This window comes from Mobula birostris, chromosome 3 (assembly GCF_030028105.1).
Source record: "Mobula birostris isolate sMobBir1 chromosome 3, sMobBir1.hap1, whole genome shotgun sequence".
NCBI classification, from domain to species: Eukaryota; Metazoa; Chordata; class Chondrichthyes; order Myliobatiformes; family Myliobatidae; genus Mobula; species Mobula birostris.
Window position 1 is genome coordinate 211,450,535 of NC_092372.1, and position 24,209 is coordinate 211,474,743.

Below are 24,209 nucleotides of genomic sequence, written 5' to 3' on the forward strand. Positions count from 1 at the left end.
ACAATACTCCAACTGAGGCCGCAGCAATGTCTTATAAAGCCTCAGCACCAAATCCTTTCGTTTATATTCTAGTCCTCCTGAAATGAATGCTAACATTGCAGTTCCCTTCCTTAACATTGATTCAACATGCAAGTTAACCTTTTAGGGAAACCTGCGCAGGGGCTTCCAAGTCCATTTGCACCTCTAATTTTTGAATTTTCTCCCCATTTAGAAAATAGTTTATGCCTTTATCCCTACTACCAAAATGCACAACCTTACACTTCCCTAGACTATATTCCATTGGCCACATTTTTGCCCATTCTCCTAATCTGTCTAAGTCCTTTTGAAGACTCCTGCTTCCTCAACACTATCTGCCCCTCCACCTATTTTGACCACAAAGCAATCAATTCTGTCATCTAAATTACATAGAACATAGAATAGTACAGCACAGTACAGGTCCTTCGGCCCACAATATTGTGCCGACCCTCAAACCCTGCCTCCCATATAACCCCCCACCTTAAATTCCTCCATATACCTGTCTAGTAGTCTCTTAAATTTCACTAGTGTATCTGCCTCCACCACTGACTCAGGCAGAGCATTCCACACACCAACCACTCTCTGAGTAAAAAACCTTCCTCTAATATCCCCCTTGAACTTCCCACCCCTTACCTTAAAGCCATGTCCTCTTGTATTGAGCAGTGGTGCCCTGGGGAAGAGGTGCTGGCTGTCCACTCGATCTATTCCTCTTAATATCTTGTAGACCTCTATCATGTCTCCTCTCATCCTCCTTCTCTCCAAAGAGTAAAGCCCGAGCTCCCTTAATCTTTGATCATAATCCATACTCTCTAAACCAGGCAGCATCCTGGTAAATCTCCTCTGTACCCTTTCCAATGCTTCCACATCCTCCCTATAGTGAGACGACCAGAACTGGACACAGTACTCCAAGTGTGGCCTAACCAGAGTTTTATAGAGCTGCAGCATTACCTCGCGACCCTTAAACTCTATCCCTCAATTTATGAAGGCTAACACCCCATAAGCTTTCTTAACTACCCTATCTACCTGTGAGGCAACTTTCAGGGATCTACGGACATCTACCCCCAGATCCCTCTGCTCCTCCACACTACCAAATATCCTGCCATTTACTTTGTACTCTGCCTTGGAGTTTGTCCTTCCAAAGTGTACCACCTCACACTTCTCTGGGTTGAACTCCATCTGCTACTTCTCAGCCCACTTCTGCATCCTATCAATGTCTCTCTGCAATCTTCGACAATCCTCTACACTACCCACAACACCACCAACCTTTGTGACTTCTGCAAACTTGCCAACCCACCTTTCTACCCCCATATCCAGGTCATTAATAAAAATCACGAAAAGTAGAGGTCCCAGAACCGATCCTTGTGGGACACCACTAGTCACAACCCTCCAATCCTAAACTCTTTTGCCATAGTTCTGACATGTGCTGCTGTCTCCATTGGCATCAAATCAGTAGGAAGATGTGACATAGGATTGGAAGATGTTGAATCCTTCTGGGTTGAGTTAAGAAACTGCAAGGGTAAAAGAATGTTGATAGTAGTTATATACAGGCCTCCCAACAGTAGCTGGGAGGTGGACCACAGGTTACAACAGGAAATAGAAAAGGCGAATCAAAAGGACAACGTTATGGTAGTCATGAGAGATTTTAACATGCAGGTCTATTGGGAAAATCAGGTTGGTAATGGAAATCAAGAGAGTGAGTTTGTTCAATGCCTAAGAGATAGCTTTTTAGAGCAGTTTGTTTTTGAACCTACTAGGGGATCAGCTATACTGGATTGGGTGTTATGCAATGAACTGGAGGTGATTAGGGCGCAAAAGGTAAAAGAACCCTTAGGAATCTGTGATCACAATATGATTGTGTTCAACTTGAAATTTGATATGGAGAAAATAAAGTCTGATGTAGCAGTATTTCAGTGGAGTAGAGGAAATTACAGTGGTATGAGAGAGGAGTTGGCCAAGGTAAATTGGAAGGAGCTGCTGGCAGGGATGACAGCAGAGTAGCAATGGCGTGTGTTTCTGGGAAAAATGAGGAAGGTGCAGGACATGTGTATTCCAAAAATGAAGAAATACTCAAATGGTAAAATAATATCACTGTGGCTGACAAGGGAAGTCAAGGCTATTGTAAAAGCAAAGGAAAGGGCATATAACAAAGCAAAAATTAGTAAGAAGATAGAGGATTGGGAAGTTTTTAAAAAATCTACAGACAGCAACTAAAAAAATCATTAGAAGGGAAAAGATGAAATACGAAAGCAAGCTAGCAAATAATATCAAGGCGGACAGTAAAAGTCTTTTCAAGTATGTTAAAAATAAATGAGAAATGAGATTGGATACAGGACCGTTAGAAAAAGAGGCAGGATAAATAATAACGGGAGACAAGGAGATGGCTGATGAACTAAATGAGTATTTTGTGTCAGCCTTCACTATGGAAGACACTCGCAGTATGTCTGATGTTGTAGTGTGTGGAGGAAGAGAAGTGGGTGCAGTTACCGTTACAAGACAGAAGGTGCTCAAAAAGCTGAAAGACCTAAAGGTACATAAGTCACCCAGACCAGAGGAATTACACCCTCGAGTTCTGAAAAAGGTAGCTCTGGAAATTCTGGTGGCATTAGAAATGACCTTTCAAAAATCATTGGATTCTGGCATCATGCCAGAGGAATGGAAAATAGGAATGGAAAATTGCAAATGTTAGTCCACTCTTTGAGAAAGGAAGAAAGCAGCAGAAAGGAAATTATAGAACAGCTAGCCTGACCTCAGTGGTTGGGAAGATGTTAGAGTCAATTGTTAAGGATGAGGTGATGGAGTACTTGGTGATACAGGACAAGATAGTACAAAGTCAGCATGGTTTCCTTCAGGGAAAATCCTGCCAGATGAACCTGTTGAAATTTTTTGAGGAGATTACAAGTAGGATAGATAAAGAGGATGCCATGAATGTTGTATATTTGGACTTTCAGAATGCCTTTGACATGTTTCCCATGGTGGGAGAGTCTAGGACAAGAGGGCACAGCCTCAGGATAGAGGGTCGCCCTTTCAAAACAGAGATGCGGAGAAATTTCTTTAGCCAAAGGGTAATGAATCTGTAGAATTTGTTGCCACATGCAACTGTGGAGGTCAGGTCATTGGGTGTATTTAAGGCAGACATTGAGAGGTTTTCGATTGGACATGGCATCAAAGTTTACAAGGTGAAGGCCAGGAACTAGGGTTGAGGAGGAGATAGAAGAAAAATGATCAGCCATAATTGAGTGGCGAAGCAGACTCGAGGGGCCAGATGGCCTAATTCTGCTCCTATGTCTTATGGTCTTACATTGCTATGGTCAATCCCTGTTCTGAGGTTAGGTCTCTTTCTCACAGTACCCTCTTCAGAGTGCATGCCACATACAAGCCTGTCCCTTAATGCATCAGAAAGTCCATCTCTAAAGTCACAGTATTGGGAAAGTTTGTGAAGTTCTGCAATGTCTTCAGAAATGCTTTCATTCTTTGACTGGTTCCATTCATGAAATTGAAATCTCTCAGCTATTACTAGCGGTTTTGAGGTCAAATGAATTTGTAAAATTTCAACGATTTTGTCAAACCTCTTGCTCGCTGGTTTTTCAGGAGTTACTATGTTGTGTAAGAGCCTGTATGTTTTAATGCACATTAAACTAAGAAGTGTGGAGACATTCTTTTCCTCATCCATGTCATTAGCTATTAAAATACAGTTCAACGCTCTCGATATACAATTTCCAGTCTTCATTAGCACTATCAAATTTGTCAACTTTCCTGACTATGGTTATCCTCACTTTATTTTCACTTTAGCTTTGATAGTTGTGCATCTCCCACTGTGATGGTGCATCGCTGTGCTAGCACCCGTGACTGCTTTCCCTGTACTGGTTCACTCTTTCCTTTCACTGTCTCTCTCCTTTCCTCCAAGCTCTGTCATCTCGTAACTGTTAGTTCAGTTGGTGATACTCGCTGACATTCAGTTTTGTACTTGTTGCCAATTTGTTATGTCTGTACAAATACAGATCAAATAAATAAAACCACACACTCGGAGGTGTATATTCACTTTGCAGAGAGACCTACAAATCGGAGTGCTAAAAGAAGTCATGTGTTTGCTCTGGTAGACAAGTTGAAGGAGATCTCAAAGGCTTCTACAGATATATTAAGAGCAAAAGAATACCAAGATACATAATTGGTCCACTTGAAGATCTGCATGTTCGTCTACACACGAAGCTGAAAGAGATGAGAGAGTTTTAAATGGACTTTTTTTGCATCTGTATTTAATCAGGAGATGGATACAGAGGCTATGGACCTCATGCAAAACAGCAGCGAAGGCATTGACCTTATACAGATTGCAGAGAAGAAGGTGCTTGCAGTCTTGGGGTAAATTAGGGTGGATAAATCCCCAGGGCTTGACAAGGTCCCCCCTCGGACCTTGTGGGATACTAGTGTAGAAATTGCAGGGGATCTGACAGAGGGATTGAAAATGTTCTTAGCCACATGTGAGGTACTGGAGGATAGCTAAAAGAACCATAGAACACTATAGCACAGAAAACAGGCCATTCAGCCCTTCTAGTCTGTGCTAAAACATTATTCCGCTCATCCCATTGACCCGCATCCAGTCCGTAACCCTCCAGACCTCTCCCATCCATGTACGTATCCAATTTATTCTTAAAACTTAAGAGTGAGCCCACATTTACCACATCAAATGGCAGCTCGTTCCACACTCCCACCACTCTCTGAGTGAAGAAGTTCCTCCTAATGTTCCCCCTAAACCTTTTCCCTTTCACCCTAAAGCCATGTCCTCTCGTATTTATCTCTTGTAATCTAAGTGGAAAGAGCCTATTCACATTTACTCTGGCTATACCCCTCATAATTTTGTAAACCTCTATCAAATCTCCCCTCATTCTTCTACGCTCCAAGGAATAAAGTCCTAACCTGTTCAATCTTTCCCTGTAACTCAACTCCTGAAGACCCGGCAACATCCTAGTAAATCTTCTCTGCACTCTTTCAATCTTAGTGATATCCTTCCTATAATAAGGTGGCCAGAACTGTACACAATACTCCAAATTTGGCCTCACCAATGTCTTATACAACCTCCCTAAAACATCCCAGCTCCTATACTCAATACTTTGATTTATGAATGCCAGGATGCCAAAAGCCTTCATTACAACCCTGTCTACCTGTGACACCACTTTCAGGAAATTATGAATCTGAACTCCCAGATCTCTTTGTTCCTCCGCACTCCTCAGTGCCCTACTATTCACTATGTATGTCCTAGCTTGATTTGTCCTTCCAAAATGCAACACCTCACACTTGTCTGCATTAAATTCCATCTGCCATTTTCTGGCCCATTTTTCCAGTTGGTCCAGATCCCTCTGCAAGCTTTGAAAGCCTTCCTCACTGTCCAAAACACTTCCAATCTTAGTGTCATCAGCAAACTTGTTGATCCAATTTACCACATTATTATCTAGATCATTGAAATAGACAACAAACAACAATGGTCCCCAGCACAGATCCTTGAGGCACACAATTAGTCACAGGCCTCCTGTCTGATAAGCAATGATCCACCACCACTCTCTGTCTTCTCCCACACAACCAATGTCAAATCCAGTTTACAACCTCTCCATGGATACCTAGTCTCTGAACCTTCTGAGCTAACCTCCCATGTGGGACGTTGTCAAAGGCCTTACTAAAGTCCATGTAGACAACATCCACAGCCTTTTCTTCATCTACTTTCTTGGTAACCTCCCCAAAAAACTCTACAAGATTCGTTAAACACGATCTACCACAGACAAAGACATGCTGACTATCCTTAATCAGCCCTTGGCTGTCCAAATACTTGTATATCCGATCTCTCAGAACACCTTCCAATAATTTACCTACTACTGATGTCAGGCTCACCGGCCTGTAATTACCTGGTTTACTTTTGGAGCCTTTTTTAAACAACAGAACAACATGAGCTACTCTCCAATCCTCCAGCACCATTCCCGTGGCTAAGGACGTCTTAAATATTTCTGCCAGGGCCCCTGCAATTTCTACACTAGTCTCTCCCAAGGCCCGAGGAACTATCACGTCAGGCCTGGGGGATTTATCCACCTTGATTTGCTGTAAGGCCGCAAGCACCTCCTCTTCTTTTATCTCTATATGTTCCATGACACTGCTGCTTGTTTCCCTTCCTTCCGTACACACTATGCCAGTTTCCTGAGTAAATAGTGATGCAAAAAAATTGTTTAAGATCTCCCCCATCTCATGAGGCTTCACACATAGACGACCGCTTTGATCTTCTTGGGGGCCAATTTTGTCCCTTACTATCCTTTTACTCTTAATATACTTGAAGAAACCCTTCGGGTTTACTTTCACATTATCTGCCAAAGCAACCTCATGTCTTCTTTTTGTCTTCCTGATTTCCTTCTTTCGTATTTTCTTACATTTTCTATACTCTTCAAGTACTTCATTTGTTCCTTGTTGCCTATACCTGCTATACACCTCTCTCTTTTTCTTAACCAGATCGCCAATATCCCTTGAAAACCAAGGTTCCCTATGTCTGTTAACTTTGCCTTTAATCCTGGCGGGAACATGCAAACTCTGCACTCTCAAAATTTCGCCTTTGAATGCCTTCCACATACTGAACACATCCTTGCCAGAAAACAACTTATCCCAATCCACTCTTCCTAGATCCTTTCTCATTTCCTCAAAATTGGCCCTTCTCCAATTTAGACCCTTAACTCGAGGACCAGACCTATCCTTATCCATAATTAACTTGAAACTAATGTTGTTAAGTTGTTCAAGACAGGCCCTTCGGGACAGAATATATAAGTATTTAGATGGGCAGGCTTGATTAGAGAGAGTCAACGTGGTTTTGTCCATGGTAGGTCATGCCTGAACAACCTTATAGATTTTCTTTTTGAGGAGGTTTCTAGGATAGGCAGTGGATGGACAAAGCCCTGCATGGGTGGTTGTTCAAGAAGGTTCAGTTACTTAGCATTCAGGATGATGTAGTGAATTTGATTCTGCATTAGCATAGCAGGAGAAGAAATGCCTGCAAGAAAATGAATCTTAAGGTAGTAATATATAGGTGCTAACATACAGTAAATATGTACTTTGACAATAAATTTACTTTGACTTTGATGGAGTGGTAGTAGATTGTCGTCTCTCTGACTGGAGCCCTGAAACTAATGACTGGAGATTGTGACTGTGCCGTGGGGATTAGTGCGCAGTCTGTTGTTGTTTATTATCTATACTAAAGATTTAGATGATTATGTAGCACTCTGGATCAGCAAATTTGTGAATGACACCAACGATGGGGGTGTAGTGGACAGCGAGAAGGTTATCAAAGCTTGCAGCATGATTTGGACCAGCTGGAAAAATAGGCTGCAAAATGGCAGATGGAACTTAATTCAGGCAAGTGTGAGGTATTGCACTTTGGCAGGACAAAGCAGGGTAGAACATACACAGTGAATGGTAGAGCACTGATGTGTGTGATAGAATAAATGCAACTATGAATACAGATTCATAATTCATTGAAAGTGACATCATAGGCAGATAGGGCATAAAAAGAACTTTTGGCACATCATAAATCAGAGACTTGAGCACAGGAGTTGAGATGTTCCATTGAAGTTGTATAAGATGTTGTTGAGGACGAATTGGGAGCACTATGTGCAGTTCTGGTCACCTACCTACAAGAAAAATACCAATAAGCTTGAAGAGTGCAGAGGAAATTTAGAAGCATGTTGCAGGAACTTGAGGATCTGAGTTATAGGGAAAGGTTGAATAGGTGTAGAAGTGTGAGACAATGACGGGAGAGCTTACAGAGAAAATTACGAGGGATAAATATCAGTAAATACATGAAGGCTTTTTACTGTGTTTGCGTGAGACTAGAATTAGAGGTCATAGGTTAAGGATGAAAGGTGAAATATTTACGGGGAACCTGAGGGGAAACTTCTTTACTTCGAGGTGTTGTAAGTGTGGAAGGAGCTGCCAGTGGAAGTGGGTTCAACTGCAATAACTAAGAGAAGTTTGTATAGGTACATGGATGAGAGGGGTAAAGAGAGCTATGATCTGGGAGCAGATAGACGTGACTAGGCAGGGAAACAGATTGGCACAGACTAAATGAGCCAAAGGGCATGTTTCTGTGCTGCAATACTTTATGATCTTATGACTTTGCTTATGATAGCAGAGCATTTAAAAGAATTAGCAGCCAAGGTAGTGGTGATGCCTGAAGCATACTAAACCATGTTTACATATTATAGTTTAGTTGATGATAGCCACCGTCCATGTGATGGTGGCCCTTTGATACTGATGCTGTGTACTCTGCTTGGAACTTCAATGAGTAAAGCAGATGTTGGAAATAACTCATAAAATGTGTAGCTCGAGTGTTTGATGGTTGGGTCGAGTTGACGAAACGTTTGCAAATGGCTTGCCGAGATTGGAGAACAACTTAACCCAACCAGTAAAGCAGATAGCGAGGATATCTCCACTATAAAGTAAGTACCACAGACAATGTCCATCTGAGATAAAACAGAAATATACTCTGCAGCATCTTTAGAGAGAGAAACAGTTAATGTTTCAGATTGGTGAATATTTATTGACCGAGAATGATAATTCAGTTTTTCTCCCCTGAGGGGAAGAGTATTTTCAACATTTAGTACTTTATACAAGCACATTTATAGGTTCTGTTGTTTACCATTTACTTCTCATATTTGAATTAATTTGAACAAAATGATGGAGACATGTATTTTATTGCACTTTTTACAACCTCAGGAAGTCTCCAATGAACTTTCCAGCCAATGAAGTATGAAAAACCCTGGCAACCACACTCTTTGGAGAATGACGAGATTCCAGAGATGTAAAGACAAAAAGAAACTAGATGGCTCTAAGGATGAATAATTTCGGTTCGAAGATCAGACTGGAGAGGTTCTGGCCGTTCCCTATGGAAAACATGATGGACTGAAGATTCTATTGAAAAGTCAAAATCATGACTGGTGATGAGAGGCTTTTCCCATCAGCAAAGGATTCAAAGACCAGGAGGTCCAGATTTCAAGATTTGAGTTAAGGATACAATTGAGCAATTGTTTTGGAACTGTTGTGTGATTGGAATGTGAACTTCATTACCTCTCATGAAATGGGGTCTATCAGGACTTACAAAAGCAATTCTTTGCGGACAGCACCATTTGATGACAAGGGAAAAGAGCGATGGAGTGAGACAGATGAGATTTTTCTGTTAGATGCTGAAATAAACTCAAAAGGGCTGAATGGGTACTATCTGAGCTCTGTGATTCCATGGATTTGCTTTTGAGGCAGGGTATATTGTGTTGGCAACATGCCACAAAATGATGATGATGACATTGCATTGGACCACGTTCAGTGTTAACAATTGTCTCCCTGAAAAACATCAGTCATAATGTTACAGTTACATAGCAAAGGATCCCTCCCACCATGGCCATTGTCTCTTTTCCCCTCTCCTGTCATGCAGAGGATACAAAAGCTTGACACCACATACAGTGAGATTCAATGACGATATCTATTCTGCTGTTATCTAGAATGAACCTCTGTTATACTTGTGATGAACTCTTGATCTCCTAATTTATCTCATTATAGCTCTTACACCTATTTGTCTACCTACACTGCACTTTCTCTGTAGCTGCAACACTTTATTCTGTATTACTTTTTTTATGACCTCAACATACCTGTGAATGGCATATCAGAGGCAGCGAGGGTTGGTAACTGTAAATTCCTCGGCACTATGATTTCAAAGGATCTCTTCTGAAACCAGCACCTAAGTGCCATAGTGCCATTCCAAAGAAGGCACAGCAGTACCCTCTACGTTCTTCAGAGTTTGTGCAGATTCAGCATGTCATCTAAAACTTCCATAGATGCACAGTGGAAGGTATACTGACTGATTGCATCACAGCCTGGTAGGGTAACAGCCATGCCAGGAATGGAAAAGTTTACCAAAAAAAGTAGGGAATACTGACCAGTGCATCACAGGAATGTGCCCCACACATTCCCACCAAGAAAGTAGCATCCATCATCAAGGACCCCCACTATCCAGATCATGCTCTCTTCTCACTGTTACCATCAGGAAAGAGGCACAGGAGTTTCAGCATTACCAGGTTCAGGAACAGTTATTACTCTTCAATTATCCGACTCCTGAACCAGCATGGATAACTTCACTCACCATAACACTTACCTAATTCCATAACCTATGGACTCACTTTCAACGACTCTACAACTTATGTTCAAAATATTACTTATACATTTTTTTGCAGAGATTGTCTTCTTTTGCACATTAAGCATTTGTTGATCCTTGTGTGTAGTTTTTCACTGATTCTATTGTGTTTCTTTGTTCTACTGTGAATGCCCACAAGAAAATGAATCTCAGGGCAGTGTATGGTGACATATATGTACTATGATACTTTATACTTTATTGTCGCCAAACAATTGGTACTAGAACGTAAATCATCACAGCGATATTTGATTCTGCGCTTCCCACTCCCTGGATTAGAAATACTAAATATTAAAAATAGTAAAAATTAGTAAATATTTAAAAATTAAATTATAAATCATAAATAGAAACTAGAAAAATGGATAATAATGATAATAAATTTACTTCAAACTTTGAACTTTGATCTGCCCGGATGGTGCACAAAACAAACACTTTTCACTGTAATTCAGTACACATGACAACAATCTAATACCATAGTGCCTTACAACATAGAAACCGGACTTTTGGCAATTCTGACTATTAAGCACCCAATTACACACAGTCCTACACTAATCCTATTTTATTCTACCAATCAACTCCCCCATCTTCTAACGCTCACCCATTTGCTAAGTAAGCTATTTGCTTACTTTTATTGTTTGCACTGTTTGTTTCTCTTTCTCTGCACAATGGGTGTTTTAATGGGTTCTTTTGGGTTTCTTTGTACTGTGGCTGCCTGTAAGGAGACAAATCTCAAGGTTGTATTAAGTATTCATACTTTAATAATAAATGTACTTTGAACTTTTGTACACATTAGGAGCAACTTACCGAAGCCAATTAACCCACGTAACTTTCGAATATGGGAAAAAATGTAGAACCCGTAGGAAATATGCCTGAAGTCCAAGTCGTTTATTGTCATAAGCACAAGTACATGTAAGCAATGGAAAACTTACTTGCAGTGGCATCACAGGCACACAGTAGCACCAGATATATAAAATACACAAGAACAACATAACATAGCAACATACATAAAGTTATCAAATGAAGAACACAAAAGGAGCAAAAGAATAACTGAAGTCTGCTGTAGGGCAAAGTGGTCAAATGGTCATAATGTTGCTGTACTCAGGTAGAGATTAGGATTGTGCAAATTGGTTCAAGAACCAAATAGTTGAATGTCTCAGTGAGAGCATGCAAACTCCACATGGACAGCAATGCAGGTCAGAATCGTCCAACTGAGCCATTGTTGATTTTTATTTGTTACTTCTGAGAAACTGTCATCCAAAAGGCATTCATTTTCTAGAAGTGGAAGATGGAATTGTGCGTGGTTGTTGAGAGAATTTTCCAAACATACTCATCAAATGAGAGAAAAAGAATCTTTCTTTAATGGGGCATTGTTCTGATAAATGCCTCAGACTCATCTTTCACTGTTGACGCAGCTGTGCTGTGAGTTGAGATTTAGTGGGAGTAAGCTATCAGACTGATCAAGGCAAACACTTGTCCACCTTGAAGAGGCTCTTCTTTCACACTGCAGAAAGTGTGTGGGTGGATTATTACCTGAGTCAAAATCACTGGAGCCAGCAACAAGAACTAATGTCTTGGTGTTCAGCTTCCAGGCTAATTTTGTATGGTAGGGCCGTTCTGATGAAGAACAGGATTTCCATAAGCACTTCCATTAAATAGTCTGCTGTCATCTATTCAGAGGTCCCACATAGAAAGCATTCTGTCTGGATGCAAGATGGCTTGGTAAGCCAACTGCTCTGCCTGTGACCACAAAAAACTGCAGAGAGCAGTGGACACAACTCAGCACATCACAGGACCCAGTCTCCCCTTTTTGACCATGGAGCATAAGACATAGGAGCAGATTTAGGCCATTCAGCCCATCGAGTCTGCTCTGCCATTCCATCATGGCTGATTTATTATCCCTCTCAGCCCCATTTTCGTGCCTGCTCCCTGTAACATTTGATGCCCTTAGAAATCAAGAACCTATCAAACTCTGCTTTATATATACCCAGTCTATATGATGGACTCTGTCTATACTTTTCGTTGCCTCAGTAAAGCAGCCAGCATAGTCAGAGACCCCACCCACCACAGACATTCTCTTTTTACCCCTCTCCCACTGGGGAGAAGATATAAAAGCCTAAAAGCATATAATACCAGGCTCAAGGACAGCTTCTACCCTGCTGTTACAAGGGCTCCTTGTATGACAAGATAGATTCTGACCTCACAATCTAACCTGTCTGACACTTGCTCATTATTGTCTGCCTGCACTGCACTTACCCTTTATTCTGTATTCTTTTAATTGTTTCTTCTTTCTACTATGTCAATGCACTGAAGTGATGAAATGACCCGTATGTAAAACAAAGTTCTTCCCTGTATATCAGTACATGTGACAATAATAAACCAATCTTCCAACTGACCAATGTGAATGGACAAGACTTGTAAGATTGCCTTGCAAGTCTCTCATTTCCTATACAATCTCTTTCCTGGCTGATCTCAATCAACATCCTTCTACTTTCCCCAGTGCTAACCATATGCCTGACTTAAACCTGGTGTATTGAAGTCCCTTCCTCAGTTCTCAGGATCAAAATGCATCTCCTAGCTCTATGGTCTTGCCCCTACTTGAAGTCTGCAATCTTTCTTCCCTGGCCTCCTCTCAGCACCTCTACCCCACCATTAGTGGCCAACCCTTTACCTGGCTAACACCTTACCTCAAGAATTTAGAACCTCTAAATCTACCCCTTAAGGTCAACCATGTTTAGGAAGTCATATGGTATGCTTGTCTTTATTAGCTGAGGCATAAGAACATAAGAAATAGGAGCAGGAGTTGGCCACCTGGCCCATTGAGTCTGCTCCGCCATTCAATAAGATCATGGCTGATCTGGCCATGGACTCATCTCCACCCACCTGCCTTTTCCCCATCACCCTTAACTCCCCTACTGTGCAAAAATCTGTCCAACCTTGTCTTAAATATATTTACTGAGGTAATCTCCACTGCTTCATTGAGCGGAGAATTCCACAGATTTACCACTCCCTGGGAAAAGCAGTTCCTCCTCATCTCCATCCTTAATCTACCCCCCGAATCTTGAGGCTGTCCCCCAATTCTAGTCTCACCTATCAGTGGAAACAACTTTCCTGCCTCTATCTTATCATTGAGTTCAAAAGTCAAAAGTTGCAGCTTTAGAAAAAATCCATTTAGGTCGCATTGGATTACTGATCTGGTCATCCCACTATAGGAAGAATATTGAGGCTTTGGAGAGTGTGCAGAAGAGTTTAACCAGGATGCTGCCTGTATTAGAGAGCATGTGCTATCACAAAAGGTTGGACAATCTTGTCTTGTTTTCTCTGAAGTGATGGAAACTGAGGGGAGATCTGACGGAGGTTTATAAGATTATGCAAGGCATAAATAGAATAGGCAGACATTATCTGTTTCCCAGGGTTGAAATATCTAATGTGTTGTTGTTCAATCATTAACTCTTTGTGACTTCATGGACCATAGGGTTTTCATGGCAAGATATGGAAGTTGATTGCAAGGCCTTTCTTCCGCGCAGATACCGCTGCTGCCCAGGTTGAGACCTGGCTGGATTTGAACTCACGACCATCTGCCTTGAAGTCCAGTGCTGATGCCACTACGCCACCCGCTGGCCCAGAATATCTAATACCAAAGGGCATTTAAAAAGAAAGGGAGTAACTTAAAGAAGACATGAGGGGCAAGTTTTTGATATGGAGAGTGGTGGGTGCCTGGAATGCACTGCCTGGGGTGATGGCAGAGTTAGATACATCAAGGACCTTTAGAGGTGTTTAGATAGGCACATGAATGAGAGAAAAATGGAAGGATATGGACATTATGTAGGTAAAAGAGATTAGTTTAGTTGGTCATTTGATTACTAATTTATTTTGTTTGTCTCAACACTGTGGCTGATGTTCTATCTTTTAACCAAGCAAGTGCCTTCCTCTCCTTTTGTGTCATGTGCCCATCTTTTTAGAGTAAATGAATTATACGCTCAGTGGCCACTTTATTAGGTACATCTATATATTAATGCAAATATCTAATCAGCCAATCATGTGGCAGCAACTTAATGCAGACATGGTTGAGAGATTCAGTTGTTGTTCAGGCCAAACATCAGAATGGGGAAGAAATTTGATTTAAGCAGCCTTGACTGTGGAATGATTGTTGGTGCCAGATGGGGTGGTTTGAGTATCTCAGGATCTGCTGATCTCCTGGGGTTTTAGTACACAACAGTCTCTAGAGTTTACAGGGAATGGTGTGAAAAACAAAAAAAAAACATCCAGCGAACGGCAGTTCTGTGGGCAAAAGTGTTTTGTTCATGAGAGGTCAGAGGAGAATGGCCAGACTGGCTCAAGCTGACAGGAATGCAACAGTAACTCAAATCACCACACATGGCAACTGTGATGTGCAGAAGAGCATCTCTGAACACGCAACATATCAAACCTTGAAGTGAATGGGCTACAGCAGCAAAAGACCATGAATATGCACACAGTGGCCACATTATCAGGAGCAGGAGGTTCTTAATAAAGAGGCTGTAAAGTGTGGGGTTGTTTAATTTCCTCTGATCATTGCAATCCAGGAAAATTACAGCTAAACTCTCTCATTATCAATGCACTAATGAGTTCAGCGTAACCGCACATAAAACCAGAAATCTGTGTGTCTGCTAAATTATGTGCTCCCACAGCAAGTGAGAGCACTTGGGTGCACACACAGCACACATCAAAAACATCAAAAAAGTGATGGTAGCTGTCAGTATGCGTGCACTCAAGATTCATCAAAGGTGCCAGCTGAGGTAATGTTAGTGTGTCTGGCTGTGGACCATTGCCTCATCTGAGGCGAACTGGTGAAGAACTCTGATGATGGATAATACTGACAACCTCAAGCGTTGAAAGGATTACTCCTTAAAATGAAAATTCGGCCCATAGATTGAGTGTAAAATGGGGATTTTATCAGGCTGAGGCAGCTACAGTCTCTGCTGATGAGACTGTAAAGGTTGTAGGATTGAAAGATCTCTCTCTCTCTCTGTTCGTCCCTTTAAGCCTGCCCAACATTCAATGTGAGTTCAGGGTCCCATCATTGGTGAGTTCCAGATTCGATACCAAATATTGAAGCCCAAAGTTCGATCAGAATTCCAAAAGTCGAGGCTCGATGGCCGAAGCTCTGGGTGCGTGAATCTACTGGGGAAGTCAGAGGCTCGATGTCTGCCCGACCTCGGTTCCACCGGAGGACCGCAGGTAGCCTGTCCTGGGGTTGGAGGGTGCTCTGTTTGTGTGAGCCGGTGGGTGGCTGGTGGATGGGAGGGAAGAAAGGGGCTTGTTTTGCTGTGGTTATTTTGTTTCTGCTGCTCTGCTGACCATGATATGCTAGCGCTGGAATAGGTGGTGACGCATGCAGGCTGCCCTAGGCTCATCCATAGGATGTGTTGGCAAATGACACATTTCAATGCGCATGTAATAAATCAATGAATCTGAATCTAACTACAACCTATGGCTGGCCATAAAGCTAGACCTTGTACTTATTGTGATTTTTTGTTATTGTGGTCTTTATCTTATTGGTTTTCTATAATGCACCGGATCTGGAGTAACAATTATTTTGTTCTCTTTTACACTCGTGTCGTGGAAATGGCATTAAACCATCTTGAATCTTGCAGCTGGAGACAAGGTGTCAAATACCCATCAGGCTTTGGGACGACTCTGACCGGAAAGAATGCTGGAAAGAGCACGATAAAGGAGGGTCAGATGTCCAATACCAGGGGGCATAACTCTAAGGTGATTTGAGGACAGTATAGGGGGGATATCAGAGGTAATACTTTTCACACAGAGAGTGGCAAGTGTGCAGAATACCTTGCCAGAGGTGGTAACAGAGGCAGATTCTGTACATTAGGAACATCTAAGAGTACCTTAAGCATATCAATGAAAGAAAAGTGCAAGGTTATGTGGATGGCAATTGTTGGATTGATTTTGGAATAGGTTAACAGATCAGCACAATATTGTGGGCTGAAGGGCCTGTACTGTTCTACGTTCTATATATTCTAGTTAAATTTCAATGTGAGGAAGTAGAGTTGTGCTGAGATAGCTCTGTGAACAACATTATTTTATGTTGTTCCACTCAGGAGAACAGAATGAAGAAATACGGATGTTTTGGGAGCTGTGATGTCATTCTGTGGACAAAACACTCCTGATGAGTCGTGAAGCACAAGCACCTTTTACAATTTAAAGAATTCTCTGGCTGATGAGAAAATACATGCTCTTGTTTGACATCCTGGACTTTGATTGTGACGGGTGATCAACATTGATGGGGCCCAGTTCGAAGATAATGATGGAAAAGAGGAAAGGAAACAGATGTGTTTTGTTGTTGAGCGACCAACAGTTTGAAATATTGACTGCTCAATCATGAGCTCCTAGACCGGGGTAAGAACAAAGAATGCCTTAATAAGATTGGAAGAAAAATATATCATGTAAAAGGGCTGTCTGAGACATTGGTGGTGACAATCTGAGAACAATCTTGGCAAGAAGGGAACTCAGAAAAGACTATTTGTTGGAGTGATTGAGTGAGGCCAATTTTATCTCATTTGGGTAAAAATTTGAATACAAGCCATGAATCTTCTGATTTAATACGTGAAACGTATGACTGGTAAACTAAATATAAAGTTGATGCATGCAAACTGAAGTAACTCTATGCCATTAAATCTTAAATTGTATTAAACCTTATTTCAGAGTTCTTTATTTGATAACCTATATTGAGATAACTGAGTCAGTAATCTATCTTTGTCTTAAATACATTAAAAGATCTGGCTACCACTATCCATGGTGGCAAAGAATTGCACAGATCCCCTGACAAGTGAGAAAAGAATTTCTACACGTCAGTTTTAACTGACTGATCTTAAATCTTGCTGCTCTGTCCCTTTTGTTCTTGACTCTCCCACTAGTGAAGACTACTCAGTATCTGCCCTCTTAAACTCACTGAGGAGGTTATACATTTGAACAAGGACACCCTACATTCTTTCAAACGTCAAGGAAAGAGGTCCATCAACTTCAAACGAGCAAAGAAGGCCACTTGGCCTCTCAGACATGGTCTATCGAGGCTCGTCTTTTTTTCAAGACCGTTCTCCTGATCTATCCTTGTAACCTTTGATCGAGGGGTGTATCAATCTCAGTTCTCTATGAACTCAGTGATTGAACCTCCACAGCACCCATTGGGGGAGATTTCTACAGTTTCGCCACCTTCCTCATCGCTCCTCCTCATTTTGAGAATGTGACTCCCTATTTCTAGACTCTTCAGTCAGAGGAAACCCCGAGGGAAATTTGGAGTTTAGGATTAAACTCTAGGGAATATTTCACTCAATATTATCTCATACAGTGGGTTTGGTCCATTGCCAATATGAAAATAGTACATGTTCAGGCAGAGTTGCTGCAGTTTAGAAGCCCTTATATGATTCTGAATCAAGATCCGAGCCCTAATCCTTACAAAGATCAAAGTTCCTATAAGATCGTAAGAAACAGGAGAAGAATTAGGCCTTTCAGCCCATCAAGTCTGCACTGCCCCTCCATCATCGCTGATTTATTATTCCTTTACACAAAGCTCAACAATCCTTTTTGTTAAAGAAATATAAAAAAATGAGTACCCAAAAGGCATTTAATCCATATCCTGAATTACAATGTGCTGTAAGATTTACTATGGATATTGCTGAAGTCCATATCAGCTCCACCTATAATAATAAGACATGGGAGTTTTTAATCTTAGTCTTGCAACAAGTAATTTTGTATAATTATTACTTAAATCAGAAGCATAAATATGTTGATGTCACTACATTCTTTGATCAACTGGCCTTCAACATTCCTTTGTGCAAAAATCAGCAGAGTTGCCTTTCAGAAGGTGGTGCTGATCTGGTTTCTAACACCACTGCAGTCTCTCTCAGCGAAGGAATTCTCACAGTACTATTGGGGTGGCAGTTGAATCACAAACATGAGAAGGTCTGCAGATGTTGGAAATCCAGGCAACACACACAAAATGCTGGACTCAGCTATGGAAAAGAGAAAACAGTCGGCGTTTTGGTTCGAAATGTCGACTGTTCGCTCTTTTCCATTGAAGCTGCCTGGCCTGCTGAGTTCCTCTGGCATTTTGTGCATATTGCAGTGGCACTTCCAGGATCAAACCCAGTGACATTGAAGTTCAAAGTAAATTCACCATCTATACTCTGAGATACATTTTCTTGCAGGCATTCACAGTAGAATAAAGAAACAATGACAAATTGCACACAAAGACTGACAAGCAACATGTGCATCACAAGACAATCTGCAAATACAAGTCAGGATGGACAGTAACTCAGTGGGAACCTTTGAAATGGTTGTGGGGCCCCTGTGCCTGAAACCCTTGTTTCTTTAGACAGTGGAGTTCATGAGTTAGGCCCTTTACTGTATGCCTTTGACTGTCTATGGCTATATGGCTTCTAGGACAATTTGTGTTGAAGAATTCTTAGTAACAGTGCATCTTGCTCGAGTTCAGGGCAGGACACAGCAGAAGTAATCTTGATTTATGTTCTAATAATCCCCGAGGAATGGTTAACATTGCAACTACAGCTAAAATGTGACTGCCCCACTTCACAATGATTGTTCAGCATCTCATGGTGGGTGCTTGTAGGCAGCTCAGTGGCCATGCTTATTCAACCGCTTTCCACAATCGCTCTAGGCCAGGAAGCTGTAAGGCTGCAGCCTCAATTCCCTCTGTTCATGCTTGACTCTAGCTTCCATGTGGAAAGCAGAAAATTTCCATTTGAATGATTTGAGGTGTTGGCTGGATGTGAAGAAGAGATCATAACTTCCACATTCGTGTGATGGAGATATAATCAGAGAGCTATATGGATTAGAAAAGAGGCCCGACTCAACCATACTGATAAAAATCCAATGTACAAAATTCAAAGTAAATTTATTATCATGTTAATAAATTACCTTGAGATTCATTTTCTTGCAGGAACTTACAGGAGAAAAGAAATGCAATTGAATTTTACAAAAAAAAACCTATATATAAACAGCAACAACTGACAAACACCAATGTGCTAAAGACTAACTGTGCAGATAAAAGTAATATTGAGAACAACCCGGATATTCTCTTTTATGCTCTTCTCCACCAGACAGAAGATACAAAAGCCTGAAAGGGTAGCCATTGTCAGGATGAAGAACCACTTCTACTCTGCTGTTATTAGACTATTCAAACCCTAATTGCAAGATAGACTCTTGACTCATAATCTATCTCTTATGATCTTGTACATTATTGTTTATCTGCACTACACTTTCGCTGTAGCTGCTACGCTTTGTTCTACATTTTTTATTACTTTGCCTGGTTCTACCTCAATGATTTGTGTAATGATCTCAACAGTATGCAAGGCAAGCCTTTCATTGTATCACGGTACACCTTACAATAATCAACCAATTCTAATTCCAGTTCAAAACTTCTCATCTTCAGTCTCTTGTCACTTTCACCTAACACCTCCCTACTTCTGACATCATTTCCACTCTCCTCCCTTTCCCGATCTGCCTCTCACCCAGATCCACCCGTCACCACTTCTTCCAACCCTTCCCTCACCTTTCTATACTGGGTAACTCCCGTCTTTCTTTTCAATCCCGCTGAAGGTCCTTAACCCAAAACAGCAACAGATCATATCACTCCACAGGTGTTGACTGGCCAGCTGAGCTCCATCGGCACCTTGTGTGCTTCCCTCACGGTTTATTGCCACTTCTTGTCAGTGCACTGAAGGCGAGAGGGGATAGGTTCAAGGGGGAGGTGAGGGGTAAGCTTTTTACTCAGACAGTGATGGGTGCCTGGAATGCGCTGCCTGGTATGGTGGTAGAGGCAAACACATTAGAGGCTTTTACAAGACATTTGGATAGGACATGGATGTAAGGAAGATGGGGGGACAAGGACATGGACAGGAGGGATTAGTGTTTGGGTGCTTTTGATTTGCTTTTTAGCTGGGTTGGCACAACAGTGTGTGCCAAGTGGCCTGTTCCTGTGCTGTACTCTTCTATATTCTATGTTTAATAAGAAGAATTGGTCTGATCTATAATTTGATATCATCCTAGTATCCATTGTACTTTTGATATTCAGTATTCTGTCTGATTATACAACTCTCAAAGCACTTATACCACTCTGGACTGCACACTGAAAATTTCTCCTAATGTCAAAATAACAAGGACACGCTCCTACAAATGTACAGTAGAAGACATCCTGACTGGCTGCACTGCGGCCTGGTGTGGGAACTCCAATGTGCAGGAACAGAAAAGAGGATGACAGACAGACACTTCTATCATAGGTATGCCTCTCCCCACCATCAAGCATATCAAAAAGAGACCCCCCCCACCCCCATCCCAGCCATACTTGCTGCCATCAGACGGGAGTTACAGGAGCCGGAAGACTCAAACGTCAAGGCTCAACAGTAGCTTCTTTGCCACAGCCACCAGGTTCTTGAAAAATCCCTAATTTTACCCCAGTCTATACTTTCCTCAACTTGTACTACTGTTCTTCTGTTTACTTTTATTTTGTCATGTAAATTATGTATAAATTAAGGAATATGAGTTTCTGTAATTCAAGTCTGTCCTGTTTCTAATGCACTGTGCTACTGATGCTGTAAAGAGCGAACCTTCCTGGCATTTATACCCTAGGTAAGTGTGCCCATGACAATAAACAAACTTGAAATTGAAAATATTACAAAACAAGAGCAACACACACGAAATGCTGGAGGAACTCAGCCGGTCAGGCAGCATCTACAGAGAGGAATCAACAGTCACGGTTTGGGCTGAGACCCTTCATCGGAATTGGAAAGGAAGGGGGAAGATGCCAGAATAAGAAGATGGGGAAGGGGAAGGAGGACAAGTGAGAAGGTGAGGTGAAGCCAGGTGGGTAGGGGAGAAGGGGATGAAGTGAGAAGCTGGGAGGTGATAGGTGGGAAGGGTAATAGGCTGGAGAAGAAGAAATCTAATGGGAGAGGAACATGGGAGAAAGGGAAGGAGGAAGGTCAACAAGGGAAGTGATAAGCAGTTGAGAAGTTAGAGACCAGAATGGGGAATTAAAGAAGAGGGAAGGGGGAGGGGGAAAAATTACTGGAGGCTGGAGAAATCAATGTCAGAGGGTACCTAGATGGAATATGAGTGGCCTCACCATAACAGTAGAGGAGGGAATGGACCAACTTGTAAGTACAGAATGGGGATAGGAATTAAAATGGTTGGACAGTTTCTTTGACAACACAGGTCAGTTTTCTTAGACGAGAGTGAGCCATACACACAGGATCAGGCCCTTCTGCCCATTGAAACTGTGCCAGCCATCAGGCACCTAATTATTTGGCAGATAGAGCGGGGGCTGCTCGACAAGGTGATTCCCCAATCTACATCGAGTCTCACCAATTTGGAGGAGGCTGAATTGAAATAGACAACCCCAACAAATTTGCAGGTGAAGTGTTGCCTCACCTGGAAGGACTATTTGGGGCCCCGAATGGAAGTGAGAGAGGAGGGAACAGTAAATGAACATCCGCACTCACCCCGTCTTGCTCTGGATTTCCAGCATCTGCAGAATCTCCTGTGATTACAAGATATGAGAAATACCCACATTCATGGAGAAATTCTTGGCTAACTCAATAGCTTTTTCAAGATGCGTAGCCATTTTCTCACTGAAGCACAGGAAATTACGGCTATTCGGTTGGTTATCTGTCCCATCTAGGGTGAGCTACTTCAGATAATCCACTTCCCAATGCTCAGTCTACAGCCCTGTAGGTCATCACATATTAAGTGTTCATCCAGGTACATGTGACGAGGATTTTTACCTGCACAACACTGTCAAATCTGTATTTCTGCATGGGTAAAAGGTATTGTAATCGCCTTCTCTCTAACAACTTAATGTCCATTGCCATCTCTGCTTTCGCCAAGAACAATCATGGAAAGACCATGATCACATATGCCATATCACACGGCACATATCGAATGAACCACAACTCTGCGGAGGACATACAGTAGCTCCTTCCTGTCCAAGACTCTCATATTTGTTTGCACTTTAATTAAATCTCCCCTCAGCATTCATGCAAAGGGGGAAAATCAAGAATAAAACATAAAGTTTGACACTCACCAGCTGTTGACCTTTGACACCCCAGCCTGCGTACTGCAACCGTGCATTCTTAACCTCTGGTGGGTTTAGGGCGAGATGTTCCCTGTGGCGAGGAGAAATAGAGGTCAGAAGAATCCAGTTTCTTTGACAACACAGGTCAGTTCTCTTAGACTAGAGTGAGCCATACACACAGGATCAGGCCCTTCTGCCCATTGAAACTGTGCCAGCCATCAGGCACCTAATTACACCAATCCTGCTCGAGTTCCATTTTATCTGCATATTCCCATCAAACCCCTCCAGATTTCACCACCCACCTCACACCACTGTTGCGGCCAATTCACCCACCAACCTGCAGGTGTTTGGGATGAGGGAGGGAACCAGGGCAGCTGGTGGAAGCCCACACGGTCACAGGGTGAGGATGCAAACTCCACACAGAGAGCACTGGAAGCAGATTGATCATGGATTGATCTGAGGTGCTGAACTGAACTAAACTGAATACGACTGGTTTGATGTTTGATATTCCAGGTGCTGTTCTCTTGCTTTTAGTGTTTGATGTTTACATTGGGTGTTTGATTTTTTTTAATAGATTCCATGGTGTCTCATTGTTTCGTGGCTGCCTGTGGAAGGACAAAATCTCAAAGTTGTATTCCTTATACATACTTTGATAATAAAAGTACTTTGACTTTGAATCTTTGGACTGCAGGATGTATGCTTCATCTAGGTCTTCTAGATGAAGCATACATCACTCTCTATTCTGCACAGCGCCTCCAAACACACTCCTCTTTGGAGAGATGTGAGTGAAAATACAAAACTACCATCTCAAAATCCATAAATACCAAAACCGTGACCACTGAGTTACAGCAGGAAGAGATTCAGAATCAGAAGCAGGTTTAATATCACCGGCATATGTCATGAAATGTGTTAATTTTATGGCAGCAATACATGATAAGTATAGAAAAGAAACCTGTAAATAAATAAATATATATATAATAGTTAGATTAAAAATAGCTAGTGCAAAAACAGAGATAAAAAAAAGTAGAAGGTAGTATTCATGGGTTCAATGTCCATTCACAAATTGGATAGCATAGGGGAAGAAGCTGTTCCAGAATTGTTGAGTGTGTGTCTTCAGGCTTCTGTACCTCCTTTCTGATGGTATCAATGAGAACAGGGCATGACCTAGGTGATGGGGGTCCTTAATGATGGATGCTGCCTTTTTAGGGCATCGGTCCTTGAAGACGTCCTGGACTTTAAGGAGGCTAGTGCTCATGATGGAACTGACTAAGTTTACAACTGTCTGCAGCTTACTTCGATCCTGTGCAGTAGCCCCCCCATACCAAACGATGATGCAGCCGGTTAGAATGCTCTCCACAGTACATCTGTAGAAATTTCCCTGTGTTTTTGGAGACATACCAGATCTCCTCAAACTCCTAATGAAATATAGCCACTGTTGTGACTTCTTTGTAGCTCCATCGATATGTTGGGCCAGGATAGATCTTCAGAGATGTTGACACCCAGGAAGTTGAAACTGCTTACTCTTTCCACTTCTGATCCGTCTATGAGGACTGTTGTGTTCCCTCGTCTTACCCTTTCTGAAGTCCACAATTAGCTCTTTGGTCTTACTGATGTTGAGTGCAAGGTTGTTGCTACAACACCACTCAACTAGCTGATAAATCTCACTCCTGTACGCTCTCTCGTCACCATCTGAATTTCTGCCAACAATAGTGGTATCGTCAGCAAATTTATAGATGGCGTTTGAGCTGTGCCTTGCCACACGGTCATGGATGTAGCGCGAGCTCACATCTCTGAGGTGTGCCGGTATTGATTGTCAGTGAGGTGAACAGCAGACGGTCTTAATTGTGTCTCCTATGGAGAGGGTAACCTGGCTGAATGTGCTCACAGCTAGGGGTGGAAAGGTTGTGC

General features: G+C 42.0%; 1 protein-coding gene across 1 annotated transcript in view; it reads right to left on the reverse strand.

Moving 5' to 3' along the window:
• Window positions 1-24,209, reverse strand: part of dpp6a (dipeptidyl-peptidase 6a) — a 515,918-nt gene that overhangs the window by 200,586 nt on the left and 291,123 nt on the right. Inside the window, exon 7 of the mRNA XM_072254436.1 lies at window positions 22,311-22,392. Within this exon, the coding sequence (XP_072110537.1) occupies window positions 22,311-22,392 (82 nt within the window). The remainder of the gene's footprint in view (window positions 1-22,310; window positions 22,393-24,209) is intronic.